General features: G+C 39.0%; 1 protein-coding gene across 4 annotated transcripts in view; it reads right to left on the bottom strand.

Moving 5' to 3' along the window:
* LOC134204790 (protein tolkin-like) overlaps positions 1–24,394 on the bottom strand; it is a 177,540-nt gene that overhangs the window by 131,204 nt on the left and 21,942 nt on the right. For all 4 annotated transcript variants that reach the window (XR_009977983.1, XR_009977980.1, XR_009977987.1 and 1 more), the window contains exon 2: positions 675–1,473. Coding sequence is in view for 1 of the 4 variants with exons in the window: in XM_062679594.1 (XP_062535578.1) it covers positions 675–1,020 (346 nt within the window). In the remaining 3 variants the exon portion in view is untranslated. The remainder of the gene's footprint in view (positions 1–674; positions 1,474–24,394) is intronic.

The raw sequence follows: 24,394 nt of genomic DNA, 5'->3' as shown, positions 1-24,394 counted from the left end.
AAAAATGCTCCATGCTCTTGAGCCAGAAGCCCAGCGTAGCGACACAACACTCGGCGTTAGTTGCCCATGGCTGCCTCCTCAGCTGCTCAATGCACGTTTGCGGTTCGCTATAATGAACAGGAACCAGATGTGGCTCGCATTAACAACATAAAACATAACATGTGGATGTTTAATCGGAGACCAACGACGACGACAACGACATGGTGGGCAAAAATATGGTTCTCACAGCTTAATTATCGCAAGTGTTCGCTTGTTTTGGGATTTTAGACCACAATTTGTTCACGGGGACATATTCCGGGGGTAATCATTTGCACATGCCACACACGTGTGATATGTTTTACACATTCGTCTAATAGGATCCTGAATTGTTTATGAGAGTTGTCGATGGCACATTCTTACTAGGGGAAGTTTGGTACACAAATGTCAGCATGATATAAACTCGGGCTAAAGTTATATGCCAAAAAAATAGGATCTCATGGTCAGTACCCCTACAGTTTACATTGACATAGATTCTGGCTTTTTTTACATTTCGACTTATTTTTTTTTCTTCAGAAATCAATTGAAACTACCTTCATGGAAACTCTATCTCTAGCTATCGAGAAAAGCTTATCCTCTAATCGACAAAAAAAAACAAAAAGCGTATAGAAGCAAAGATTAGACCCGTTTCCACTTACTTGACTTGCAGGGATCCATATCGATATCGTTGGAGATTCTGGTCGGAAACTTGGCCGCCAGCAGCTCGTCTATCGTGTAGGACTGGTGCTGATGTTGATGCTGCTGATGTTTCCGCGTAATTAGCGTTTGATTCAGTTGCAAAGCATGGCAGAAGGGTTCACTGATTAGAAATAGCAAAGACAAAAGCACCGGGATCGAGACGGGACCGGGGTAGGGTTTGGGGAAAATGGTTCGGGACCCGAAGGACGAAGGCTTAGTGAAAAGTCTTTTGCCATTTCGGCGACGCTGGAGCAAAGGTCGGTGGGCGGTTGTCAAGGACAAGGACAATCCGCCGTTCGATGACATTGCGAATGATTTTGTTTCAATCTGCTGACTGTTTGCGACGATAAAGGCTTCTCTTCTTGGCTGATTGCGAAGCAGAACGGTAATGGTCACGGAACGGATTCGTTCCTTGGAAGTAGGGGGCGTTGATTGATTTTTTCTCTCACGTTCAAAGCATAGTTGCTAACATTACAAAACTAGATGTACACCATCAGCGGTATGCACTCGGAAACACAGCAACTTCGAGATGGATTATTTCTTTTTCATTGCACTTGCCACAAATGGGTATACGTATCACGTTGGTAGGATTTATTGCATCACATTATTCATAAAACCACTCGGATTCAGTAATTTCTTCGCTTTCTCGGGTCGATTCACTAGATTTCAGATTTGCACGAAACGATCTCTTCTCTACGGTTCGGTTGAATTTCCAATCACGGAATGACTCTGCCTGATATAGCTGCTGGATACGGGAGACTGCGGATGAAGTAAATTTGAAACAATAAAACACACACTCTGATGGACGCACTTGGGAGCATTTTATGACCCGGCTCCGTTCCTTTAGTGGTTGGCCATCCGCTTAACGAAACGATCTGTTCTGTTCTTTTTCAAGTGTCGGTTTGGTAGCGATGGGAACTGGACACAGCAGCGCAGTCAATTATGGAGCAATGGAAGTTGGGCGTTTGGTCAATGGTTATGTACCTTACTGTTCGGACAATGTTGCCCATTCCTGCCAAGTTGTAATAGAATCAAGAATTTAATACAAAGCTGACAAAGAATGTGGGAAAATATATGACCATTTGATGTTAGGCATATTACCCACCTTAAGCATATTAAGAAATTCAAAACACTATATTTGATACTTTTGCAAACAAATTTATTGGTCTATGTGCTTATATTTTCCAATATTTTATTTTATAACTTTTAACGAAGGAAACGGATTTGTTTTCTATTTTCAGGACCTTTATTAATTTCCAATGTGGGAGATATGTTTCAAAATGAGTTTATGCATACTTCAGGAACACATGTTGTCGTTTTTAAAGGATTATTATTACATTCGATTTATTAGACGACTAGCATTCCGGATTTTAAATGATTCACCGTTGATTTTTTCAAAGTTCTCTCAGGAGCACAAGAAGGAAGTTACAAGTAGCAGAGACAGTAGTTGTTGCTAACAGTGCCCAAAATGTTCGACATTGCAACTGATAAGCAAGTGGTTCCTGTTATTCTTTCCTGGACCCATCAAGGGAGACTTAGCGGTCGAATTCGGTCGCTGGAAAGGTGCAGAAGTGCACTGCACTTGGAGGCGTGGTAACCCTTCCAAGCATATTATGTGTTTGGGAAGGGTGATTCACCGGATTTGCACTCAAAGATCCACTATCTTATATCAAAAGGGCTGTAATTTACTTTACGAGGGCATTTAAATGTGCCGGCAAACAAGGACAATCATTAGTCAGTCGTGGAGTCCCTCAAGGTCCACAAGAGGGAAGGGCCGTTTGGCTGAATACCGTTCGGCCGAATGCCATTTGGCCGAACAGACCATTAGGCCGAAAGTCATTTGGCCGAAAGGGTCATATATCCGAATAAGTCATTTGGCCGAATAGACCATTTTGCCGAAAAAGTCATTTGGCCGAACAGCCATTTAGCCGAAAAGGTCATTTGGCCGAATATGTTATTTGGCCGAATAGGTCATTAGGGCTAGAAGGTCATATGCCCGAAAAAGTCATTTGGCCGAATAGCCATTTGGCCGAAATAGTAATTTGGCCGAATAAGCCATTTGGACAAAAAGGTCAATTGGTCGAATAGGTCATTTGACGTCTCGCATCTCACGTCTCACTGTGAAAATAGAGAAATAAGAAATAAGAATTAATCTCACTTTCCTCAGTGAGAAGTGGAATATAAATAGTGAAAAGTGAGTAAACTCACTTTTCACTACGCACTTATTCGGTCAAATTACCTTTTCGGGCAAATAACTTTTTCGTTCAAATGACTTTTGACGTCTCGCATCTCACGTCTCACTGTGAAAATTGAGAAATAAGAAATTAGAATTAATCTCACTTTCCTCAGTGAGAAGTGGGATATAAATAGTGAAAAGTGAGTAAATCCACTTTTCACTACGCACTTATTCGGCTAAATTACCTTTTCGGTCAAATAACTTTTTCGACCAAATGACTTTTTCGGCCAAATGACCTTCTCTCATGAGACCTTCTTTTCCAAAAAATTCGGCCAAATGAGTTTTGGGAGGAATTTCCGGAGAAAATCCTGGAGGAATTTTCGAAGCAATATCTGGAGGAATTTTCTGGAATTCGCAAAGCAATTCATGAAAGAATTTAATGAGGAATTCCGGGGAGAAAACCCGATGAAATTTCTGGAGGAATCACCGAATGGATTCCTGGAGGTACTTCCGAAGGACTTTCTGGAGGAGTTCCAGTTTCATTCTCGTAGAAATTTCCGGAGGAATTCATGAAGCAATTCCTGCAGGAATCCATTGGGGAATTCTTGAGGAATTTGCGGAGAAATTCCCGTAGGATATCCAAGAGGAATTCTCGAAGGAACTCCCGGAGGAATTCTTAGAGAAATTCCTGGAGGAATTCCCGGATGAATTTCTGGAGGAATTTCCTTAGGAATTACCGAAGGAATATTCGGAGGAATTCCTGAAGGAATTTCCGAAGGAATTCCTCTGGAAATCGCTTCAGGAGTTCCTCTAGGAATCACTTCAGGAATTCCTCTGGAAATTGCTTCAAGAATTCCTCTGGAAATTCCTCACAAAAATCCTTTGGAAATTCCTCTTGGAATTCCTCCGAATATTCCTTCATCGGTTCCTATGGAAATTCTTCCATGAGTTCCTATGGAAATTCCTCCAGGAAGAATTCATTCGAGAATTCCTCCAGGAATTCAGCCTGGATACCCTACGGAGGAATTTTCGGAATAATTCTTGGAGAAATTTTCGGAGCAATACCGGGAGGAGTTTCTGGAGGATTTCCTGGTGGAATTCTCGGATAAATTCCAGAAGGAAGTCTAGGAGGAATTTCTGGTGAAATTCCTGAGGAATTCGGAGGAAGAAACTCCTGGAAGAATTTCCGAGAAATTTCCTGGAGGAATGTCCAGAGGAATTTCCAAGGGAATTTTCGAAGGAATTCCTGCAGGAATTCCCGGATGAAATTTTTGAACTCTGGAATTCACGTAGGAATTCCCGGATGAATTCCTGTAGGAACTCCCGGAAGCATTCCCGAAGGAATTCTGGGGGTAATTCTGGGAAGAAATCCTGGAAAAATTCTCGGAGGAGTTCCTGTAGGAATTTTTGGAGGAATTCCTGGAGGAATTTCTGAAGGAATTCTTGGAGGAACTCTAGGAGGAGTTCTTTAAGGAATTCTTGGAAGAATTCCTGGAGGAATGCCGGATGAATTCCCTAAGGAACTCCTGTAGGAATTTGTGGTGGAATTCCTGCGGAATCCGGAGGAGGAAGGGAAGAATTGGAGGGGTTCCTGAACAAATTCTGGGAGGAATTCCTGGAAGAATTCTGGGACGAATTCATGGAGGAATTAATGGATTCCTGGAAAAATTCCCGGAGGAATTTCCTGAGGAATTCCTTGAGTAATTTCCTGATGAATTCCTTGAGGAATTTCCTGAGAAATTTCCTGAGGAATTTCCTGAGAAACTTCCCGAGGAATTCCTTGAAGAATTCATTGAGGAATGTCTGGTGAAATTTCCGGAGGAATTCCTGGATGAATTTCCGGAGGAAATCCTGGATGAATTTGGGGAGGAATTCCTGGATGATTTTCCGGAGGAATTCCTAGAAGAATTCCTGGAAGAATTTTCGAAGAAATTTCCGGAGGAATTTCTGGAAGAATTCCTGAAGAAATTATTGGAGGAATTCCTAAAAAAAAAAAATCGGTGGTTGTTTCCTGGAGGAATTTCTGAAGGAATTCCTGGAGGCATTTCTGGAGGAATTCCTGGAGAAATTTCCAAAGGAATTCCCTGAGAAATTTCCTGAGGAATTCCTGGGGGAATTCTTTGCAGAATTTCTGGTGGAATTCCTGTATAAATTTCGAGAGGAATTCCTGGATGATTTTCCGGAAGAATTTCTGGAGGAATTTCCGGAGGAATTGCCAATCCAAATCCAATCCAAATCCAATCCAAATCCAATCCAAATCCAATCCAAATCCAATCCAAATCCAATCCAAATCCAATCCAAATCCAATCCAAATCCAATCCAAATCCAATCCAAATCCAATCCAAATCCAATCCAAATCAATCCAAACCCAATCCAAATCCAACCCAAATACAATCCAAAACCAATCCAAATCAATCCAAACCAATCCAAACCAATCCAAACCAATCCAAACCAATCAAACCAATCCAAACCAATCCAAATCCAATCCAAACCAATCCAAACCAATCCAAACCAATCAAATCAATCCAAACCAATCCAAACCAATCCAAACCAATCAAACCAATCCAAATCCAATCCAAATCCAATCAAATCAATCCAAATCCAATCCAAATCAATCAAATCCAATCCAAATCAATCAAATCCAAATCCAATCCAAATCAATCCAAACCAATCCAAATCCAATCCAAACCAACCAAACCAATCCAAACCAATCCAAACCAATCAACCAATCAAACCAATCCAAACCAATCCAAACCAATCCAAACCAATCAAACCAATCCAAACCAATCCAAACCAATCCAAATCAATCCAAATCAATCCAAATCCCAATCCAAATCAATCCAAATCCAATCCCAAATCCAATCCAAATCAATCCAAATCCAATCCCAAATCAATCAAATCAATCAACCAAATCCAATCTAAATCAATCTAAACCAATCTAAACCAATCCAAACCAATCCAAACCAATCCAAATCCAATCCAAACCAATCCAAACCAATCCAAATCCAATCCAAACCAATCCAAACCAATCCAAACCAACCAAACCAATCCAAACCAATCCAAACCAATCCAAACCAATCCAAACCAATCCAAACCAACCAAACCAATCCAAACCAATCCAAACCAATCAAACCAATCCAAACCAATCCAAACCAATCCAAACCAATCCAAACCAATCCAAACCAATCCAAACCAATCCAAACCAACCAAACCAATCCAAACCAATCCAAACCAATCCAAACCAATCCAAACCAATCCAAATCCAATCCAAACCAATCCAAACCAATCAAACCAATCCAAACCAATCCAAACCAATCAAACCAATCCAAACCAACCAAACCAATCCAAATCCAATCCAAATCAATCCAAATCCAATCCAAATCAATCCAAATCAATCCAAATCCAATCCAAACCAATCCAAATCCAATCCAAACCAATCCAAACCAATCCAAACCAATCCAAACCAATCCAAACCAATCCAAACCAATCCAAACCAATCCAAACCAATCCAAATCCAATCCAAACCAATCCAAACCAATCCAAATCAATCCAAATCCAACCAAATCAATCCAAACCAATCCAAACCAATCCAAACCAATCCAAACCAATCCAAACCAATCCAAACCAATCCAAATCCAATCCAAACCAATCCAAACCAATCCAAACCAATCCAAACCAATCCAAACCAATCCAAACCAATCCAAACCAATCCAAACCAATCCAAACCAATCCAAACCAATCCAAACCAACCAAACCAATCCAAATCCAATCCAAACCAATCCAAACCAATCCAAACCAATCCAAACCAATCCAAACCAATCCAAACCAACCAAACCAACCAAACCAATCCAAACCAATCCAAACCAATCCAAACCAACCAAACCAATCCAAACCAATCCAAACCAATCCAAACCAATCCAACCAACCAACCAATCCAAACCAATCCAAACCAATCCAAACCAATCCAAACCAATCCAAACCAATCCAAACCAATCCAAACCAATCCAAACCAATCCAATCCAACCAAACCAATCCAAATCCAATCCAAACCAATCCAAACCAATCCAAACCAATCCAAACCAATCCAAACCAATCCAAACCAATCCAAACCAATCCAAACCAATCCAAACCAATCCAAACCAATCCAAACCAATCCAAACCAATCCAAACCAATCCAAACCAATCCAAACCAATCCAAACCAATCCAAACCAATCCAAACCAACCAAACCAATCCAAACCAATCCAAACCAATCCAAACCAATCCAAACCAACCAAACCAATCCAAACCAATCCAAACCAATCCAAATCCAGTCAAATCAATCCAAATCAATCCAAACCAATCCAAATCCAAATCCAACCAAATCAATCCAAACCAATCCAAACCAATCCAACCAATCCAAACCAATCCAAACCAATCCAAACCAATCCAAACCAATCCAAACCAATCCAAACCAATCCAAACCAATCCAAACCAATCCAAACCAATCCAAACCAATCCAAACCAATCCAAACCAATCCAAACCAATCCAAACCAATCCAAATCCAATCCAAACCAATCCAAACCAATCCAAACCAATCCAAACCAATCCAAACCAATCCAAACCAATCCAAACCAATCCAAACCAATCCAAACCAATCCAAACCAATCCAAACCAATCCAAACCAATCCAAACCAATCCAAACCAATCCAAATCCAATCCAAACCAATCCAAACCAATCCAAACCAATCCAAATCCAATCCAAACCAATCCAAACCAACCAAACCAATCCAAACCAATCCAAACCAATCAAACCAATCCAAACCAATCCAAACCAATCCAAACCAATCCAAATCAATCCAAACCAATCCAAATCCAATCCAAATCAATCCAAACCAATCCAAACCAATCCAAATCAATCCAAACCAATCCAAACCAATCCAAACCAATCCAAACCAACCAAACCAATCCAAACCAATCCAAACCAATCCAAACCAATCCAAACCAATCCAAACCAACCAAACCAATCCAAACCAATCCAAACCAATCCAAATCAATCCAAACCAATCCAAACCAATCCAAATCCAATCAAACCAATCCAAATCAATCCAAATCCAATCCAAATCCAATCCAAATCCAATCCAAATCCAATCCAAATCCAATCCAAATCCAATCCAAATCCAATCCAAATCCAATCCAAATCCAATCCAAATCCAATCCAAATCCAATCCAAATCCAATTCAAATCCAAGGAATTCCTGGAGGAACTTCCGGAGGAATTCCTGGAGGAACTTCCGGAGGAATTCCTGGAGGAACTTCCGGAGGAATTCCTGGAGGCACTTCCGGAGGAATTCCTGGAGGAACTTCCGGAGGAACTTCCTGGAGGAACTTCCGGAGGAACTTCCTGGAGGAACTTCCGGAGGAACTTCCTGGAGGAACTTCAGGAGGAACTTCCTGGAGGAACTTCCGGAGGAACTTCCTGGAGGAACTTCCGGAGGAACTTCCTGGAGGAACTTCCGGAGGAACTTCCTGGTGAAACTTCCGGAGGAACTTCCTGGAGGAACTTCCGGAGGAACTTCCTGGAGGAACTTCCGGAGGAATTCCTGGAGGAATTTCCGGAGGAATTCCTGGATGAATTTCTGGAGGAATTCCTGGAAAAAGTATTGGAGGAATTTCTGGATAAATTTCGGGAGGATTTCCTGGAGGAATTTCCGGAGGAATTCCTGGAGGAATTTCCGGAGGAATTGCTGGAGGAACTTCTAGAAGAGTTTTTTTCCGGAGGAACTCCTGGATGAATTTTCGGAGGACTTCCTGGAGGATTTTTTTATAGGAACTCCCGAAGAAATTCCTGGAAGAACTCCCGAAGGAATTTTCGAAGGCATTTTTGGAGGAACTTCCGTAGAAACTCCAGGAGGATTTCCCGAAGGAACTCCCAGAGGAATTCCCGAAGGAACTCCCAGAGGAATTCCCGGAGGAACTCTTGGAGGAATTTCCGGAGGAACTCATGGAGGAATTCCAGAAGGAGCTCCTGGAGAAATTCCTGGAGGAATTCACGAAGGAATTCACGGACGTATTCCCAAAGGAATTCACAAAGATATTCCCAAAGGAATTCACGGAGGATTTCCCAAAGGAATTCAAGGAGGAATTTTCAAATCCATTCCCGGAGAATTTCCAAAAAAATTCCTTAAAGATTTTCCGAAGAAATAAATAGGAATAGGAATTCCTTGAAGAACTCCTGAGATTCACGGGAGAACTCCCGAAGAAATTCCCGGAGGAACTCCCGAAGGAGCTTCTGAAGAAACTTGAAGGAACTCCCTAGTAATTCCGTAGAATTCACGAAGGATATTTCAAAGGAATACTTGCAAGAATTTTTGAAGGAATTCGTGAATAAATTCGAAGGGATTCTCGGAAGAACTCCCAAATGAATTCCCGAAGGAAATCCCGGAGGAACTTCCGGAGGAACTCATCGAGGAATTCCAGAAGGAGCTCCTGGAGAAATTCCAGAAGAAATTCCTGGAGGAATTCACGGACGTATTCCCAAAAGAATTCACAAAGATATTCCCAAAGGAATTCACGGAGGATTTTCCAAAGGAATTCAAAAAGGAATTTTCAAATCCATTCTTAAAAGATTTCCTTAAAGATTTTCCGAAGAAATGAATAAATTTCTCATAGAAATTCCTTGAAGAACTCCTGAGATTCACGGGAGAACTCCCGAAGAAATTCCCGGAGGAACTCCCGAAGGAGCTTCTGAAGAAACTCGAAGGAACTTCCAGAAAAATTCCCGAAGGAATTTTCGACGCAACCATCGTAGTAATTCCGTAGAATTCACGAAGGATATTTCAAAGGAATACTTGAAAGAGATTTTGAAGGAATTCGTGAATAAATTCGAAGGGATTCTCGGGAGAACTCCTAAATGAATTCCCGAAGGAAATCCCGGAGGAACTTCCGGAGGAACTCATGAAGGAATTCCAGAAGGAGCTCGTGGAGAAATTCCCGAAAAAAATCCTGGAGGAATTCACGGACGTATTCCCAAAGATATTCCCAAAGGAATTCACGGAGGATTTTCCAAAGGAATTCAAAAAGGAATTTTCAAATCCATTCCCGGAGGAATTCCTAAAAGATTTCTTTAAAGACTTTCCGAAGAAATAAATAAATTTCTCATAGGAATTCCTTGAAGAACTCCTGAGATTCACGGGAGAACTCCCGAAGAAATTTCCGGAGGAACTCCCGAAGGAGCTTCTGAAGAAACTCCCAGAGAAATTCCCGAAGGAATCTTCGACGCAACCATCGTAGTAATTCCGTAGAATTCACGAAGGATATTTCAAAGGAATACTTGAAAGAATTTTTGAAGGAATTCGTGAATAAATTCGAAGGGATTCTTGGGAGAACTCCCAAATGAATTCCCGAAGGAAATCCCGGAGAAACTTCCGGAGGAGCTCATGAAGGTATTCCAGAAGGAGCTCCTGGAGAAATTCCCGAAGAAATTCCTGGAGGAATTCACGGACGTATTCCCAAAGGAATTCACGGAGGATTTCCCAAAGGAATTCAAGGAGGAATTTTCAAATCAATTCCCGGAGGAATTCCTAAAAGATTTCCTTAAAGACTTTCCGAAGAAATAAATAAATTTCTCATAGGAATTCCTTGAAGAACTCCTGAGATTCACGGGAGAACTCCCGAAGAAATTCCCGGAGGAACTCCCGAAGGAGCTTCTGAAGAAACTCGAAGGAACTCCCAGAGAAATTCCCGAAGGAATCTTCGACGCAACCATCCTAGTAATTCCGTAGAATTCACGAAGGATATTTCAAAGGAATACTTGAAAGAATTTTTGAAGGAATTCGTGAATAAATTCGAAGGGATTCTCGGGAGAACTCACAAATGAATTCATGAAGGAATTCCTGAAGGAATTTATAAATGAGTTTTCAAAGGAATTTCTAGAAGAACTTCCGAATGGATTCCCGGGATAACTCACGAAGGGATTGCATTTCCGACGGAAATGCCGAAGAAACTTCCGGAGGTTTTCCTGGAGGAGGAGCTCTCGAAAGAATTCCCGAAGGAACCACCGAAGTAATTCTCGACGGTGTCCACAAAAAATTTCCAGAAAAATTACCAAAGAAATAAATTCCCGGAACAATTCCCAAAAGCGTTTACGAAGGAAAGAAGGAATTCCTCCAAAGTATTCTCCAATGAATACTCAGAGGAATTATCAAAAGAATTTCCATAGGAATCAAGGGAGGAATTTTCAAAGGATTTTCCGGAAGTATTCTTAAAGAAATTCCAGGAGGAATTCCGGAAAAAATCCTAGGAGAAATTTCCGGAGATGTTTATAAAGAATTCCCGAAGGAATTTGTAAAAACAATCTCATAGGAAATCTCGAAGGAATTTCCAGAAGAATTACCGAAGAAATTTTTCAGAATAATTTCCAAAATAATTCTCTAAGGAATTCATGCAGGAAGTTGCAAAGGATATCCTGCCCATTTTCAAAACGACGACCAATGTCCAAAAAAACTATAGGAGTTTTGTAAGTGATAATCGGCTATTGTCTAGTTATCCATATCTGCACTATAATTCAGGAACAATCTGAGCATTATTTCAAGATTCCTCAATTTAGTTCCATTGAACAGTACAAAATGAAATAGGTCCCACTTGCCCCGTATGAAGGGATAAATTTTATTTTTGAGCTGGACGATCATGAAACCTAGAATCAAAAATTTATTTGTTTTCTTTTTTGTCGCAAATGTTCATAGTTGGGCAAGCAGACGTAATTTTTTTTAAATATTTCCAAGAAGGATTACAACCGTTAATGGAATTTGTTCCGCGAACGGATCCAACAAAAGTGGATGGAACAAATGATAAAACGTGATTAATAAATATTAATAGTACTGTTTAAATTAAAACAGCTAAGGGTTGCATCAAAAACTTCTTACTGCAGAGCGAGAAAAGCACCGCCCACCACGAGAGTATGAGTGTTCTTGGAAATCAGTCCTTTTCTCCTCTGTTTCAAAGCATTGGAAGACGTAATTACGGTAGCTACTAATGAACGTGCATCTTGGAAGTGGTTCGAATCCTCTGATACGCCAATACCAGACTGCCGTTAATTCGGTAGCTACGCACACTTCCTGGAAACTTCTATCAACTTACAACAAAATTTCCTGCCAAGGTGCTTCCCGAAAGCATCATAAATTTGTGCCAATCTACTCCCGCACACCGTTACCGGAATGAACACGCAAATCTATCTGACGCAAACAAATTAATTTCTGGTGCACACCGATGTCTACCCGCTGCACATCCGATCCGTAGTTGCGCTCCGATAGAGAACCGAAACTAGCGGCAACTTTCACTGCCATCAATCAATAAAACTTCATCAGCTGAAACGATGCCCAACTACTAGTCAAGTCGAGTCAGGTCTGTAACTGACTAGACCTGATCATAGGATGGAAATAAGAACATGCGGGCACAGGCAGGCAGTCAGTCAGTAAGTGGAAGGGTTTCCCATATGAATCGGCTGGTTCGGTTCAGTTTGGGTTCTATGTAACGGAGAGTAGGAAGTTTGGGAACAAGCCCTAAATGGTTTCAATGAAGGCAACTGATAGATGGTGGAAGAGGGGTTCGTTTCAGAACTAATGAATGTGTATATTTATGCCAACTTTGAAATTTAGTTGTGGAATATGAATGAGAGTATAACAAGCAGAAAAACACATGGGTCTCGATTTTGTTGAGCAGGTTCTTGTTTGTGTGATTGGGTGTTGGAACATTACACATTCATATGCCGAATTTTATTTGTGATACAAAGATTAATCTAATTAAAATTTAAACCGTCATTTGAGCATTTGAGAAGGATTGATTGAGCTGAATTTCTCGTTTTGGCATTTCTTGTATGCTAAGGGCCATTTTCTTAGCATCCGCTTAACTCTTGTAGAACATTGCCACCTCGCAGCTGAGTGTCCCACTCAAAGCGCACTAGTTTAGTCCTGGAGCTGGGGGACTTTAATCAAACCTGCGTGAGCGCCTATTACACATATTAGGGGCGGCAAAAAAACAGTCTAAAATGCCAACCCCATCACGTGGATAGGTATTGCAGCTCTGGTAAGGCGGCATAGCGAAAAACTAAAAATCAATTTCGAAAAATACAATCGAAAATACAGGATTGAACAATCAGGAAAGGGCATGGCAATGTTTAACGTAAATGATTTACGTTATTGATTGGATTTTTTTTTACTTAGAATGTTAGGACCCAGTTAGAACCTACACGAGTTGCCTTTCTTGCTCTAGCGCACAATGGTCGGTTTCGTCAAATTTCACGACATAAATCGATAACTCGAAAACCATCAGTGCTAGAGTTTTGACGTCTTCAGAAGAAATGATCTGCAAAAAGAGATCTATTTTTGTTGTAAATTGCCATTAGGGTGGCCCTTTTGTGATTTTTTTGGGGATTTATTTTTTTAATCATTTAAGTTATGAGGTCATTTTATTCTACAAAGTTGTAAAGAATTTAATTTTAAGCATTTTTACTTAATAAATATTTATTTTATCTCATATAGGTAATGTTTTATGACAAAATTACTAAATTTAGATAGGGTGGTCCCAAAAAAAAAAATAGTTTTAGCTTCTACTTTCATCAATTCAATATTTTCAAAAACTGTCTTAGCATCGCTTCACGGTCTTTGGATAGCGCATCTTTTGGTTACATAAGATGGTTGATAGCTTCATTTTCAAGCATATTGTAAGCGTTTTATCATAAAAAAAGTAATATTTTTCTGAGCATTCTACTGCAGTTAGTAGCAAATATTAGCAAAAATTTCAATCGTGGTCTGAAAGTATACATTCAGGCCCATCAACTTCATGATATTTCATTTGTCCATCTTTGTCCACTTTTGTTTGATAATCATCCTAATTATTGTATGAAAAATCAGCTATTTCATGGGAAACGCATACACCGTATCTCTGATTTTCACAATATTTGGTCGAATAAAAGACAGGAACACTGTCTTCGACCAGAGGTAGTACAGACTGAACACTTAACACCTAGACAACGGAGAGGACACATAACACCCAGTGGACCGGTGGAGAATTTTTCGATCACGGAATCAAACTCACGTTCCAAAGCCCATGCGTCTCGACGATTGACGTCGCTAACCGCATGGCCACAAAGCTCACAAAAAATCATTCTTTATCTAAAATAATCAAATCAAAAGTGGAAAAGTAGTCGAAAAAATCAGTTATTTTCGAACGTGAAATTTGAGCTACTGGACCGATTTTCAAGGTGTTCTCATGAAATAAATGCTTAAGAGCGCTACTTTTGTGGCGCAATACGAAACCATAAAATTCATGTTGATTTTTCATGACTAATTCGCAGAACCATTTGAATTTCGCAGTTTCTCCAATGACTACATACTAATTTTTTTTAAATTGATCTTAAAATTTAACTAATATACAAAAATAAGAAATGTTTTACAACCTGCTCCAATGATAAAGTTTTTGAAGTGTAAGTTAAAAGCTTCGAAGCATCATACAACCCGATGGTGACTACTTTGGATAGAAATTAATGTATGGGACAGAATAAAAATATGAGTTTATTCATTTTTGAAAAAGAATGATGCTATCAAATTTTGCAAAAAACAGAGATACGGTATATGCGTTTCCCATGAAATAGCTGATTTTTCAAACAAAAATTAATATGATTATCAAACAAGAGTGGACAAAGATGGACAAATAAAATATCATGGAGTTGATGGGCCTGAATGTATACTTTCAGAGCACGATTGAAGTTTTTGCTAATATTTGCTACTAACTGCAGTAGAATGCTCAGAAAAATATTACTTTTTTATGAAAAAACGCTTATAATATGCTTGTAAATTAAGCTATCAACCATCTTATGAAACCAAAAGATGCGCTATCCAAAGGCCGTGAAGCGATGCTAAGACAGTTCTTGAAAATATTTTGTATTGATGAAAGTAGAAGCTAAAAACTATTTTTTCGGGACCACCCTAACTAAATTTAGTAATTTTGTCATAAAACATTACCTATATGAGATAAAATAAATATTTATTAAGTAAAAATGCTTAAAATTAAATTCTCTACAACTTTGTAGAATAAAATGACCTCCTAACTTAAATGATTAAAAAATTAAATCCCCAAAAAAAATCCACAAAAGGGCCACCCTAATAGCAATTTACAACAAAAATAGATTTCTTCTTGCAGATCATTTCTTCTGAAGACGTCGAAACTCTAGCACTGATGGTTTTCGAGTTATCGATTTATGTCGTGAAATTTGACGAAACCGACCATTGTGGAGCGTTGCAAAAAGTGAAGGTGGAGATTGCAGCACTGCAGGACGTACTATGGCGAGGAACATCAGAACGAGAACTCCGCGTAGTGGATCGCAGATTACCATTAGATGGAGACCGGAATGTAAACGCATCTGCGTTTGGATAATCAAGTGCAAGTTCTTTAACTACAGCTTGCCCAATGCATACGCACAACCAACCAACGACAAGCCCTATGATGTGAAAGACGAGCACTAGTGGTATGTAAGATTCGCGTATGGCTGTCCAGCATAATCGGTTTTAAGCGTGTTAATATCATGCAACTGTCAATGCGATGAATCGAAGAACATTCAACTGGAGAAGATTGGAACGCTTTGTGTCGACAAGTCCACGAGGCGGTCAATACAACAAACACAAAGGTACTTGGTGTCACACAAGGAAACCAACGGAACGGCTGGTTTGATGTGGAGTAATAAATAGCGACAGATGAGATAAAACGGACCAGGAGCTACATGCCCATAACGGCTACACGCCATAATAGAGAACGGTAAAACTAAGTAAGGGAAGTTGAGAAAAAAAATCACTGGCGTAAGAAACGGGGGTACGACAAAAAGTCTTCTCGGAGGCAGTGGAAAGCTTTACCAAAAGCGATGCAAGGAAGTTCTACAAACATGAGCAACATGTTCAAAAACATGCGCTCCGGTGCCAGTAATTATCACGAAATCTTTTTAACCAACCGCGCGGAGGTGGCTGTTAGTTGGAAGACGCACTTTAAGTTATTGTTAAATGGTCAATCGAATAGAGAGGTCACACACAGAATTAGGATTGAGGATGATCGACAAGCACCACAAGTCACCAACGCTTGACGAAGTGAGAAAGGCTATTTGAGAGCTAAAGAAGGTTAAGACCGCTGGGAAGGACGGAATCCCGGCCGAGCTTCTAAAAGTTGAGAGTGACCGACTGAACGAAGAAAAAACCACCAAGTGAAATGATTTGGGAGGGAGATGAAATGCCTTCGAGCTGGCTTGATAGCCTCAAACATGTTTTATCTATAAGAAAGGGCACAGACTCGATTGTGCCAGTGGCGTAGCCACGGGGGTGGGTTTGGACATAGCCCCCCCCAGAGACAAATTTTTTAAAAGAAATTTTTTTTTCGAACGTTCTCGAATTAAAAAAATGTTCAGAAAACCCCAGACCAATTTTCTGGCTACGCCACTGGATTGTGCTAACTATCGAGATATAACACTGATCTATTAGAATGCGTCCGTTAGCGGAGACGTTTGTCGCGGATTTCGAGAAGAAAGAATAACAACGGATCAGATGTTAACTCTGTGCGGTAAATCCTTGATGAATTCTGAGATGATCCTTGCCGCAAACCTGATGATCCTGCATAAATCTGTCAGGTTTTTCTTTGGTAATTTGTTAGGGAAGTAATTCTGAAATTTCTCCAGGAATTTCTTCGATAATTTCTTCTGTAAAACCTTCAAAAATTCTCTCCACTACAGGAATTCCCTCCAGGAATAATTTAGAAAATTACGCCATTAACTCGTTTTGACATTCCTTTGTAAATTTATTCGGATATTTCTTCAGAACTTCCTTTTGCTTTTAGTAAAATCCTATAAAATTCCTTCTGAAATTGCTGCATGAGTTATTCCGTAAATTCTGTTGGAAGATTTTTTTTCCGGAAATATATTAATGGCTTTCTAACGGAAATATCAAAGGAATGATCGAAAGGGTTTCTAACGGAATTCCCATATAAACTTTTCGACGGTATTCTTGATGTAATTTCTGAAAAGAATGTTTTAGTGAATTTCTGATTTCCAAAAGAATTTCTAAACGAATCTCTAAAAATCTTTTGGAATTTCTAATTAAATTTCCGAGGGCATATCGAATTCTGCAGATACTCCTAAGAGGAATTTTGAAGGGATTCCAGGAATATCATCCTAGGGTTTCGGAAGGAGTTTCTTACAAGTAGAGTTTAGCATTTTATTTTCTAAGAAATTTCGAAAGGTAACATCTAGGTTACTTCGACCTGGCAGCCAAAGTACCGGTACTACAAGTGTTAAATCGATGTTGGTGATGGATTTAACATTCACTACAACATGATGCATATATTATGGCAAATTGAAACTTGTTGAAGCATAATTTAGCAAAATAATTTAAATTACTACAGCGCCACTAGCGTTCTAGTACTGATGCTTCTACTGTTTGCACGCCGCACACTGGGGCAGCCCTGGTTCAAACATGGGATAAACCTCTCAGTCATTGGAATGATTAAATTGACCATGGGTGTCTTCAGTGAAGTTTCAATATACATCAATGCCGACATTTTGGTCAATAATAAAAGTCCCAAACGCCAAATTGGACAAACAGCGTTTTTAAAGTGTGAGTTCTTCAGAGAAGTTGTTTGTCAGTTAATTTCGATGAACCTTGCTATAAATATCAAATTTGCAGAGCCTACTGTGATAATTTATTTGGTTATTTTGAAAAGAAAACCCAAAAAGAGAAATATGATCAGCAATTGTACTTTTTCGACACTTTTACTACTGGATATTATTCAATACTAGCCTTATGTACCCGGCCTTGCTCGGAATTGCCAGTTTGATTCGCAGTTTTTTTTTTCACAATCGGAAAATGAATAAACCAATTGGTCAACAGGATAATTGCGTTTTCTTATCGATACTTCATCATTTGATCAGAAGAAGGCAGATTTCATTTGAAAACATTGACTGGTTTTGAAGAAGGGAGCAAACCCATAATCGCCATATTCCGGGCAAACGTTTATTTCTAAAGAAGGAAAAACATCCACCGATGCCTTATTCCGGGCAAACGTCTATTTTTAAAGAAGGGATCACATTCACCATCCAGAAGGAAACACATTAATCATTGCTTGTCACTGGGCAACCATAATTTCGATAAATGGTTAAATTGATCGATAACTAAACAATACAATAATGGGTTCAGAAGTTAGGCTGGAGCATACACACAAACATACAAACATTGAGTTTTATATATCTCAGGTACTTATTCAAAAGGACGTATGTGATTTTGTAAACAAAGATGCATACGTCGATTTGTCAAATATGATGGCACTCCTACGCAAACCAACACAACGAACATGTAGCCGAAACCTCCCCTACCTGTATGTGGCGATGGTTTGCGTGGGAGTGCTATCAGATTGCAGAAATCAACGTTTAAATTTCAGTTTACAAAATCACATACGTCACATACGTTGAATAAGTATCCGAGAGATATAGATAGCTAATAACTATATGTATCCGGCTCTCCTAGGGACTGAAAAGTAAATTATTCAATTAAAATGTCCAATGCTGTAGCACAAAACCCACAGAGGTAGATCTACCGCTCATAGAATTGTTCCTTTGTATCAATCTATTTTTATATATTTGTTTGGCCCTTCTACCTTTTCAATAAACATCTTCCAAAAATAGAGAATAAGTGTACCAAATCTGGTTGTAATTTATCCTGGGAGTTACACTGAATTGCTCATTTTTTTAAAGACAACCCCTTCCCCATAACTTCCCTTTTTCCCCAATGACCCTCCACCTCCTTTGTTATCTTCTCCTTGGGATAGAAAATGTGTACACCAATTTTGGTTGAAATCGGTCCTGGGAGTTAGGTGTTACACTGAATTGCTCTTTTCTAAATACAACCCTTCCCCTTACCCTCCCTTTTTCCCAATGATCATACCACCCTTTGTTATTTTCTCCTTAGGATAGAGAATGTGTGTACCAAATTTGGATGAAATCGGTCCAGGGTTCAAAAGATACACTGAATTGCTTGTTTTCTGAACAATACCCTCCCCCAGCCCCTCCCTCTTTCCCAAATTACACTTCCATATGATCGACTACTCTTAGTGAATATGTGTACAAAATTTGGTTGATACGGGTACTGGGGTTGGGAGTTACACTGAATTGCTCGTTTTATAAAGACAACCCCTCCCCCCATACCCTCCCTTTTTTTACAATGACCGCCCCACCCGCTTTGTTATCTTTTGTTTAGGGTAGAGAATGTTTGTATCAAATTTGGTTGAAATCGGTGCAGGGGTTCAGAATTTACTCTGAATTACCCGTTTTCTGAACCATACCCCTCCCTCCAGACCCCTCCCCCCTTTCAAAGATTACACTCTCATATGGTTGTCTCTTTATATTGAATATGTGTACAAAATTTGATTGAAATCGGTCCTAGGAGATGCAAGTTACACATAATTGTTCGTTTTCTAAACAAAACCCCTCCCCCTTTTCTAAATGACCCTCCCACCCCCTTTGTCAACTTCCCCTGAGGATAGAGAACGTGTGTACCAAATTTGGTTGAATTCGGCCAAGTGGTTCAGAAGTAGTTAGCGAACATACATACTTAGATTGATTTTTATATATATAGATCAATCATAGATATTGATCAAATACATGATTCGTGGCGGTTATCCAGTTAGAAAAAATGATTGTTGACGATTAATCGTGGAAAAAAGGCTAATTTATGATATTTTTCACATATGCCGATTATGCGATGGGGCAGAGATGGGTAGCTGTTTCAATCGGCAATGGACAGAAAAATTCATGCCCTTTCAAACAAACACTTTCCCAAAGACATGATATTCGATGATTTTTTTTCTAAATTAATTTTACTGAATGCCAGTACTGATGCTATAAAAAAAACTCCTAATGATTTTCTATTGGTTAGGAGGGTAAATAATTGAACAACATGGTAATATGAATTGAATTAAAATTCGCATCGCATTTGTTTAACATGTATTTAAGAACTGATGAAATATTATTATTGCTCCTCTGGAAGATAAAGTTTGTAAGACATATTCGTATCGACTTAGAGCACCTCCACGGGAGTCCCCATCTGGGTCCCTATCGCTATTTCCGGGCCCTTTATAGAAACCCACTTTTACACCGGAGGTATATAAACAGGAATGTAATATACACGGTGCGCCGGTAGACCGTTATTATAAAATAAAAATGTCCATCAAAACCAAGTACAGGGCTCGATTCCTGTGGTAATTCTGCACCTCTGGACCAATTTTTAAAAAAATCCCTAGGAGGAATCTCGAGAAATCTTGATTTGAAGATTTTAATTAAAAAATTTCAAAAGAATCTATATTTTAATTCAATAATATCCCCAAAATACCTTCAAAGCCGTCCAAAAAGTGGTCCAAGTTGTTTTCAACCAGTTTGCATTTGTTGTCTTTATTACAATTATAAATTTTTACAACTGATTAAGCTCACCAAACTGACTGAAGTATGTTTTTTGTATGGCTTGAAGCCGTCTATCTTGAAGAATGCTACCTCTCGTTCAGAACCATTCATGAATTCACGTGCAGGCTGCAGATTCTTTGTTGAATGCCATTCAGATTAAAGTTTGTATTTTTTGTGTATTCACAAATGTATTCGAGCATTAGATTGGAGTACGGAAGAAATTGATGAAAAAACCAACAGCTTAAAGATTTGTTTAAAGTAGTGTAGTTGTTTAGCATTATAACAGGTTAGATCTCCGTCAGATGCTGTAACAATTGAATTGACGGAGCTTTATCAAATTCTGGGATTTCCCCGCAAAAGGTTCATCGAACTGGTAATCATCGAACTCCAAAGATAGCGATAAGGAAAAGCTACGATTTTCAAGAGTGAGCTCGGTGTATAGGATGAGCTCGAGATCCAAGGAAAACATCAGGGAAAATGCACAAGAGAAAGAATTAATTTCACAAGCTTTGTGCATATTCTTTTGGGTTTTCGGTTACGACGAAGATAAAATATTCAATTTTTGAACTATTAAAAACACTTTAATAAAGAAACAAAATGAACCTTTGCTTATTTCCGCCACAACACATCTAGTTCTAGTCCGAACTAGATGTGTTGTGGCGGAAATAAGCAAAGGTTCATTTTGTTTCTTTATTAAAGTGTTTTTAATAGTTCAAAAATTGTTGATACGATTTTAAAGTTGCTCGAGAAGCGCCATGTTGAGTAAATTTCTGGGTGAACCAAGTACAGATAAGGCATCAACAAATTGCATAGAGTTCACTAGAATCCCGTTCTTTCGGATTACGTCACGGTAAGTTACTCTGCTTAAATTTTAACACTTTTCTAATAAGTATTTCAATCAGCAGGTTCAGAATGATTTCAAAAAAGTGTACGCAAGATACAGCTCTTTGAAACTCGAGCATGGTTTTGAGGAAGCATTTGATGGCTTTGCTAGCAGCTGGAAAAAGCCGCAGCTTCCATTCACGTCAAAGTGCCATATCTTGAATTATCCCGGAATAGGTCTTGGCTTACATATCAAACATGCTTTTTCTAGTCCGTTGATTAGAACTTTGGCGAGATTTGGTAGCAAAGATCGGTTAATAAGTGCTGTGATCGAGTATAACAGCTTCTAACTACTATTATTCTACACGAACCCTAGTATTACTTCTCTCCATTATGAACATAAACACTAAATTAAAAATAATTTTTACCTTTCATTCTATTAAACATGGAAAGCAACACTTATACTAAACTCGAGCAAGTTAGTCATACAAAAACATACTTAAGTCAGTTTGGTAAGATAAGTCAGTTTTTAATATTTATGGTTCTAATAACGGCAACGCGTGCTTAGGGCCACCTTTGGCGTTGTGCAAGAGAATGGTGTATGGCGGCGAAGGATGAAACAAGAGCTCGCCCAGCTCTACGGCGAACCCAGTACCCAGAAGGTAGCTAAAGCTGGAAGGGTACGATGGGCAGGGCATATTTCAAGAATGGTGGTTACTTCCGATCCGGCGGGAACAAGAAGAATTGAAGAACATCTATCTAGGTAGATTAATCAGGGTTTTGTTGATATTTTTGGATTCTTATATGGGTTCTTTTGAAATTTCTTAACTAAAAACTTCAAATCAAGATTTCTCGAGATTCCTCCTAGGGATTTTTTTTTTAAATTGGTCCAGAGGTGCAGAATTGCCACAGGAATCGAGCCCTGTACTTGGTTTTGATGGACATTTTTATTTTATAATAACGGTCTACCGGGGCACCGTGATATAAGAACGCAACTCAAAATTAGCCGTGAGTTTCTAAATTTAGCGCCCCATACTGGGTTGCTAAATTCTAATACAGGGTTTCAATTTTGAGAAACGTCACTTTGATGTTGATAAAAAATTGCAGGAAATCTGTTTTTCTTTTGAAGAACAATTTCGGCGTGAATTAAATAGCAAGGAAAATATTTATTTTTATGGATCAGCTATAATCCTAGAACCCGAAATAATAATGGATTGTTCGGCGAAAGAAAATTCAACTGTTTTCCTTTTGCAAGTTGTTCCAATAAGGAGGTTTTCCAGGAATCCCTCAGAAAGTTTATTAAGTAACTGTTGAGTATGTTCTTCAAATAGTTCTTCCAGAAAATCTTCCGCAAGTTTCTTTTTTCTGTCATTCATTTAAACATGATTTGCTTTGGAAATTCATCTAGGATCCCTGGAAGATTTATCTTGAAGTTCCCCAGCAATCTTTTAGTTCTTTTAAGAATCTTTAGCAGCTCTCCGAGAATAGTTTTAGGATTTCTTCCAGAATCTCTCGGAATTTTTTTATTGGAATAACCCTATAATTTCTTTTATGGTTTCATCTAAAAACTTAGCAAGTTTTTCCAAGAGACTTCTCCAGATTCTTTCGGATGTTGTTCTAAAAATTTTACTCTGGGACATCCTTCAGAGAAAAAAAAATGTAGGAAAACTGGTGGGAATCTCAGGAGGAATTCTTCGACTGCAAGTATGAATCCCCGAAGGAAATTTCCAGGAGGAAGGAAATCCGGAAGATGACGAGTTCTATTCCCGTTTCGGTCAAGGATGTTTCCGAGTGGTCTCCTTGGGCGTAGTTGTTACATAAAATACATACTCATGCAATGGTGAGCACAGAAAGGCTTTCAATTATCATCTGAGGAAATGCTAATAGAAAACTGAGGTGAGCAGCTAGCCAAGTTCCAGCTGAAATGTAGAGCCATTGAAGAAAAAGATGACTACTTTTAGCTACGCCCGGTAAGAACTCAATATGTTTACGAAGTCGCTATACCTAAAACAGAAACCACCGGTGGGAAGATGGGGCGCTATCCTAAAATAGCACTCGAGAAGGAGCGCTAAAATAAGAATAGCGATGAGGACTCCCGTGGAGGTGCTCTTAGAAGAAAATAAAAAAGGGTTAGTTGTTTAAATATGATATGGACATTTTATAAAGTTTTTTTTATACTAAACAATTGAATACCAGTACATATGTACTATTAACTATGCATTGTGATATTTGCAAAAAGTGTAATATATTTACGTTTTTCCTTTTGTTTGTGTTTTTCATATTTTACTGTTACACTTCTTTATAAAATATAAGAAAACACGCAGATACATAGGACACTTTTGCAAATCACATTATTTACTAAAAGTTAATTTGAAAATACTGGTATTGTTGAATATAAAAAGTTCATGCTCAAAAAGTAATCCATACAATATTTACAAATCTAATCTTCTTCTTCTTCTTCAATGGCTCTACATTCCAACTGGAACTTGGCCTAGCTTTTCAATTTAGTATTCTATTAGCATTTCCTCATTTATTAATTGAAAGCTTTTCTATGCCCGCCATTGCATGAGTATGTATCTTGTGTGGCAAGTACAATGGATACACTATGCCCAGGGTGTCGAGAATGTTTCCAACCCGAAAACATTCTAGACCGGACCGAGAATCGAACTCGTCATCTCCGGATTGGCAATCCTACGCCTTTGCTCGCAAGGCTACTGGAGACCCCTTACAAATCTAATCTTTATCCATTTTCTTCTGGGTGTATACAAATATTTTTAAATAAAATAATATCTTCCAAAGGGAAAATAACAATATTTCATTAGTTCTTATATTTTTTAACAAATGCGATGCGGATTTAAATTTAATTCATTGTACCATGTTGTTCAATTATTTACCCTAACCCTTACTATTCATTCCGTGCCGATAGTTCGAACGAGCCAGACGTGTGTGCTGTGTCTCATCGCGGGTGTTGTTCGGTAGTGCGAGTCTATTGTGTGGTGCCTACCTACGGATCCAAGGCGATCACTGTCGGCGAGCGAAGTAGCTGCTTCTGGCGACGCCAGTAAAGCAGGCTATTGTTTCTGCTGCTACCTACAGCAGCAGCACAGATAAGTGGCAGATTTTGTTTTATTGTTCTCCCTTTTGGAGCGGGACTGATTGAAATCAATTGAATTAGTTTTTTTTCTTATTATTTTTTTCTGATTTGCTAATAGTTTTAAATTA

Source organism: Armigeres subalbatus, chromosome 1 (genome assembly GCF_024139115.2).
Source record: "Armigeres subalbatus isolate Guangzhou_Male chromosome 1, GZ_Asu_2, whole genome shotgun sequence".
NCBI classification, from domain to species: Eukaryota; Metazoa; Arthropoda; class Insecta; order Diptera; family Culicidae; genus Armigeres; species Armigeres subalbatus.
Note: the sequence above shows the minus strand (reverse complement) of the source record. Positions and strands in the feature narration are given on the sequence as shown.